The sequence below is a fragment of the Macaca nemestrina genome, chromosome 13 (assembly GCF_043159975.1).
Source record: "Macaca nemestrina isolate mMacNem1 chromosome 13, mMacNem.hap1, whole genome shotgun sequence".
Taxonomy (NCBI): domain Eukaryota; kingdom Metazoa; phylum Chordata; class Mammalia; order Primates; family Cercopithecidae; genus Macaca; species Macaca nemestrina.
Window position 1 is genome coordinate 61,277,910 of NC_092137.1, and position 6,611 is coordinate 61,284,520.

Sequence of the window (6,611 nt, forward strand, 5' to 3'; positions counted from 1 at the left end):
GAATGAAATTTTTCTGAACAGAACGCCTTTTCAGCTATTGTTATTAAACCCATTCAGCTTTGGAAATCACCTTTTACTGCAGACTTAGTTAAATTCTGAGTTCTTTTTGGAGACAGGGTTTTACTTTGTCAGCCAGGCTGGAGTGCAGTAGCGTAATCATAGCTCACTGCAACCTCATACTCGGGCTCACATGATTCTCCCACCTCAGCTTCCCAAGTAGCTAGTACTAGTAGTACACACCACCACACCTGGCTAATATTTATTTATTGTGGAGACAAGATCCCACTGTGTTGCTCAGGCTGGTCTTGAACTCCTGGCCTCAAGCAATCCTGCCTCAGCCTCCCAAAGTGCTGAATGAGATTACAGGCATGAACCACCATGTCCAGCCCAGACTTAGTTATATTCTTTGTTGTTGTTTTCTTTTTGAGACAGGGCCTCGCTCAGTTGCCCAGGCTGCAGTGCAGTAGTGCAGTCTCAGCTCACTGCAACCTCTGCCTCCCAGGTTCAGGCGATTCAAGCTGAGACTATAGGGTCGTGCCACCACATCTGGCTAATTTTGTTTACTTTTTTGTAGAAACAAGGTTTCCCTATGTTGCCCAAGTTGGTCTTGAACTCCTGGACTCATGCAATTCCCTATCTCAGCCTCTCAAAGTACTGGAATTACAGGCATGAGCCACCATGCCTAGCTGACTTGTTCATATTCTTTTTGTTTGAGACAGGGTTTCGCTCTTGTTGCCCAGGCTGGAGTGCAATGGCGCGCTCTCAGCTCACCACAACCTCCGCCTCCCGGGTTCAAGCGATTCTCCTGCCTCAGCCTTCTGAGTAGCTGGGATTACAGGCATGTGCCACCATGCCCGGCTAATTTTGTATTTTTGGTAGAGACAGGGTTTCTCCATGTTGGTCAGGTTGGTCTCAAACTCCTGACTTCAGGTGATCCACCCGCCTCGGCCTCCCAAAGTGCTGAGATTACAGGCATGAACCACTGTGCCTGGCCTATATTCTTAAGTAATTGAAATTGAAACCACAAAGCAGAACAGTGCTTATATGCAAAACTTACACTGGAGTAAAGTTTTGACGACACCTAGTATAGTTTGACTCACAAGTAATGTCACACTGCTTTATATACCTCTCAGACCATCAGAAGTTAACACAAGCAGTATCTCCATTCCCATGCAAGTTGGCAGCAGATACATTTTCCAAGCTTAAGCTAATACGATGCCAGACCATTTTTTTTACCTCCATGCAAGCACAAAGGAAATTTCCATATTTCAAAATCCATTTAACTATGCGATTGAGGAATTTTCACTTAATCTTCATTTGGAAGTGATTAATCTGCAATGTAATAATATGGTAAAAGGCAAATATCAAGAGAAGAATTTAACAGAATTATATTCTGGCCTGTTACTCTCCCATCTAATAAATATGCTCAATTAAAACCACATACTCATAGACTGATATTAGGATTTGACCTTACCTATCAGTGTGAAAAGGCATTTTCAAAAATGCAGTACCTCAAATTTTATTACAAATTAGAATTAGCAAATGAATATTTATAATTGAATTCCAATTAAGTGAAATATCCTTCCCCCAAAATATTTCATTCTTCTAAGTAACTTCCAAATAGACCTGTATTACAAAAAAGGAACATGGTTATTGTATTTTTAATCTTGTCAATAAATTTATGGAAATTTTGTTTCCTCTTTTTATATAAGGAATTGCACAATATCCTGTTTTGCCTCTTGGCTTTCAAAGTCTAAAATATTTACTCTCTGACCCTTTGCAGAAAAAATTTGCCAACCCCTGCCTCACGGTAAGGGAGCTGGAGAGTGGAACTTAAAGAAAGGAAAAAGTTCATAATAGGTATCTCTAGTGGATCTATTGTTGATTTAACATAGTATTCATTATAGATTTTACTTGGGAGGGGAGGACTTTTCTCTTGGCAAATTTATGCAGTTTGCAAACCATAGGCCGTGAAATATCTATACTTTTCTTTTGTAAATTTTATTAACCTAATTTTAATTTGGCTTATAGACAGCATCAACTGGGCAAGTGGTGAGGATGACCATGTAGTCGCCAGAGCAGAATATGATTTTGCTGCTGTATCTGAAGAAGAAATTTCTTTCCGGGCTGGTGATATGCTAAACTTAGCTCTCAAAGGTAATAAATTATGAATAAGTTGGAATTATCTGTAAATTTTGATATTCATAAATGCAGTATTAAAAACTACAACAAATGATCTTGTTTGTTGTTAGTTAACTTAGAGATAGTTACTAGAACTTCTTTTTCATGTCAATTTAGAGCTTCTAAATCTGGAGGAGTCAGGAAGAAATGCCCCAGCAGCTATTCTAATAGTATTTCACTGAGATAAGGAAAGGCTTTATTTATATAGGCTTTTCTAAACTCAAAATACTTGAATTTCAAACTGTTAATCCCCACACAAAAATGTGATGTCAGTAACTAAACATAACAAATCTAATAAAGCAAAGAAATTATCTAGCATCATCTAAGCATTACTGTTAGTCCTTGATTACTGGGACTGGTGTTGCTTCTTTATTACTTCAATAGTGTTTACTTCAGAAATTTCATCATGAGTATTTTAGGAAATATTGTCATGAAGTATTATAGAACCCCAGCAAGAAATTTATACACATCTCAGGTTTATTTTTGGACCAAGTCACTGATACTTTTTAATGACTCTAGGCAAAATGACCTTTTCCTTCACCTTTCCTGAGTAATGATTATCAGAATTTTTATGGATTTTATTTAATATGTGTGTTTGTGGGGATTCAAGTTTATTGCAAAAAGTAATGTTTTGTTGATAAAGGTACTAATAACAATAACATATTATTTATTGAGTACTTACTATATACAAAGTACTGTATTTTACATATTTCATTTAACCCTTACAATAATACTGTGAAGTGGTACAATTATTATCCTGTCCTTGTTTTACACTTGAAGAAACTGAGACTCAGAATAAGTAAATTGTCCAGTGTCACAAAGCCAAGGTGCAATAGAGCTGGACTATGAATCTAGGTTTGTCTAACTTGAGACCTTGTGCTTTCAACAACTCTGGCTGTTTTTTCATGGAAGGATCTATTAATGGAAACGTCACCATTTTTTTGGCTTTGGTCATTCTATGTAGGGAAGAAATACCTTCAATGTTCATTACTATGCAAGTAGTTGAAATCATTACTATGTAAATAATTGAAAATTTGGGATGAGATTACTAAATCTTTGCCTCATCCCTATTACAAAAATCCTAGACTTAAGCGAGGTACAGTGGTGTGTGCCTATAGTCCCACCTACTCAAGAAGCTGAGGCAGGAGGATCACTTGAGGCCAGGAGTTTGAGGCTGTAGTACACTGTAATCACATCTGTGGAATAGCACCACTGTACTCCATCCTGGGCAATGTAGCGTAACCTTGTCTCAAGAAAAAAATAAAATACAAACCTCTAGACTTTTAGGTATTCTATTCACATTTTTCTTTTTTCCCTTTTTTTTTTTTTTTTTTTTTTTGAGACAGAGTCTCGCTCTGTTGCCCGGGCTAGAGTGCAGTGGCACCATCTCAGCTCACTACAACCTCCACCTCCCAGGTTCAAGCAATTCTCCTGCCTCAGCCTCCTGAGTAGCTGGGACTACAGGCACATGCCACCACACCCTGCTAGTTTTTGTATTTTTAGTAGAGACAGGCTTTCACCATGTTGGTCAGGCTGGTCTTGAACTCCTGACCTTGTGATTCACCCACCTCGGCCTCCCAAAGTGCTGGAATTACAGATGTGTACCACCACGCCTGGCCTACTCGTATTTTTCTTATAGGGAAAATAGCAATTTACTATTTTGGGTTTCAAACGAGTGATTTTTTAAAGATTTATTGTTAGGGACAGGAACAACACAGATAATTTTCATTAGGGGTCATGTGGTTTCTTTCAGTTACTTAATAACACTTCAGAAAAATTTTATATTTCATTCTTCAATGAATAGTGCCTCAACACTAGCTTGCTTCTTGGCTTTCCTCCATTGCTCAAGAAACGTATGTTTGGGCATTTGGAACAAAATCAGTCATAGACATGGTAAATTTGTTTTTTTCTGTTATTATAGAGTATTAAACATTAAAAAGTCTTATATTGTGCCTAAATTATAATGTTGAACTAAAATTGTAACAGTTAAGCAGCTTTTTAAAGATATAGATAAGATAGGAAAATACCATAGAAAATTGAATACATTAAATAATCTTCCTTACTTTAAGCTTAGAATATTGCCTTTATTTATCATATGACTAGAAATAACAGAGGTCTTCAATTTTTTGCCCATCTTGGATTGAAATTAATATTCACTATCTTCAGGATTGTTTATCATAATCACATGAAATGAATTTTATATTTTTGCCAAAAGTAGGCTAAGAAAGCTGAGTGCGTAAAGGTATATCTTTTCTATACTTATTCCTAACTTACACAGTTGAGAAGGAATGAGATATTCATTTCTTAGACTCCAATTTAAAATATGAAAGACATTGTTTTCAGTTTTGAGAGAACTAAATCTCCTTACTCTATGAATGGACCAACTGATATAAACTGTATGTTCTTCAAGGTAGAAGGAAATATTTAGTAAGTATAAAATAAAAATAGAAGAATGGACCCTAGAACTGTTAAGCCTACTCAGCATTTGATTTTGAAGATATATGCATGTACTATTTGTTATCTACTATGTAAGCATAACAGATTTTCCTGAATATGATACTTTACCATTAATATTCTGTTGGACCTCCAAAGTATATTGTAATTACAAGACTGTCTTTTTTTTCCATCAGAACAACAACCCAAAGTGCGTGGTTGGCTTCTGGCTAGTCTTGATGGCCAAACAACAGGACTTATACCTGCAAATTATGTCAAAATTCTTGGTAAAAGAAAAGGTAGGAAAACGGTGGAATCAAGTAAAATTTCCAAGCAGCAACCTTCTTTTACCAACCCAACACTACCTAAAGGAGCCATGGTTGCTGATTCTTTGGATGAACAGGAAGCTGCCTTTGAATCTGTTTTTGTTGAAACTAATAAGGTTCCAGTTGCACCTGATTCCACTGGGAAAGATGGAGAAAAGCAAGATCTTTGATATCTTTCATGTTTGCTTGCAGTTGAACAATAGAGTACTTTTTAAAATTATTTCTCACAAAGAAATGAATGTACAATCCAATGAAAACATTTGTTATTGGCTATTTCAGGTGTTTTGCTGCTAGAAATTTAATTAAAGTTACACACTAGTATGTTGGTCTGGTGACCTGGTTACATTTTATTACACACATTATTGGACCATAAGGACATTTGTTTCACCTAGATTTTAAGATTATGGAGACTGCTGTCATTTTCATCTTACTTAGATCTCTAGGTTTATTGGAAGAGTAAGATTGATGAACTATAGCATGCACAGTTTGGTACAGTAGGGATCATTAATACTTTTAAAAGTTCTAAATTAATTGACTTGGAATCCTTAGAAATGGAGTGATAACATATCAGTATGAGAACAAGCAAAAGGTAAATTTTTTTTTTTACAACCTTAAGTAATCTCAACAATAAAATTTTCTGATCTGTATTATATCCAGTGTTGGGTTTATATTTTCACCCACAAACAACTGACACTACTATCTTTTACTGTATTTTTAAAAATTTATCTTGAAAAGGTCACCCAGAAGCATTCTGAAGGAGATGGTTCTAGAATGATAGAGTATGTAGCCCTAATAGTTTTCCCTCCTAGCAAAAAGTCTGAAACTTATCTTTCTTACAAACTGTTCCATTTCTTCTAAGGATCACTTATTTATTTATCTCTTTAAGCTGGGCATGGTGGCTCATGCCTGTAATCCCAGCACTTTGGGAGGCTGAGGTGGGCAGATCACCTGAGGTTGGGAGTTCGAGACCACCCTGACCAACATGGAGAAACCCCATCTTTACTAAAAATACAAAATTAGCCGGGTGTGGTGGCACATGCCTGTAATCCCAGCTACTCGGGAGGCTGAGGTAGGAGAATCACTTGAACCCGAGAGGCAGAGGTTACAGTGAGCCGGAGATCTCGCCATTACACTCCAGCCTGGGCAACAAGAGAGAAACCCCATCTCAAAAAAAAAAATTATTTATCTCTTTAAAATATGACTAGTTTTCATACTGGGTGAATCAGAAGTATATGAAAGGTATACTTTCTTTTCCTACAACAAATACTTGAGTTCTTTTGAGTTTGCACTTAATGATACAATCAGTTATAATAGTAATTTTTAATCTTTTCATAGATTTTTTGCTTCTACCTTGTGTGATTTTTTTTAATTCCATATTTAGGATGCTCTGTAAATATTGAAAATGTGTCACATTGGATACATTTTTCTTTTAGGTTTAATTTTTACTTCTGTGACTTATTTATAGTCTTAATGCTCAATTGCCATTTAGAATATGATAATCCTCACGCCTGTAATCTCAGCACTTGGGGAGGCCAAGGCAGGTAGATCATCTGCGGTCAGGAATTTAAGACCAGCCTGGCCAACACAGTGAAACCCTGTCTCTACTAAAAATACAAAAGTTAGCTGGGCGCAGTGGCATGCACCTGTAGTCCCAGCTACTCAGGAGGCTGA

The 6,611-nt window shown here is 36.6% G+C and overlaps 1 protein-coding gene across 1 annotated transcript in view; it reads left to right on the forward strand.

Annotated features, from left to right (window-relative positions):
• The window catches only part of LOC105465098 (peroxisomal biogenesis factor 13), a 34,462-nt gene extending 28,872 nt beyond the window's left edge, over positions 1-5,590 (forward strand). The window contains exons 3-4 of the mRNA XM_011713323.2: positions 2,032-2,157; positions 4,812-5,590. Of these exons, the coding sequence (XP_011711625.1) occupies positions 2,032-2,157; positions 4,812-5,110 (425 nt within the window). The 3' untranslated portion in view covers positions 5,111-5,590. The remainder of the gene's footprint in view (positions 1-2,031; positions 2,158-4,811) is intronic.
• The last annotated feature ends 1,021 nt before the right edge of the window (positions 5,591-6,611 follow it).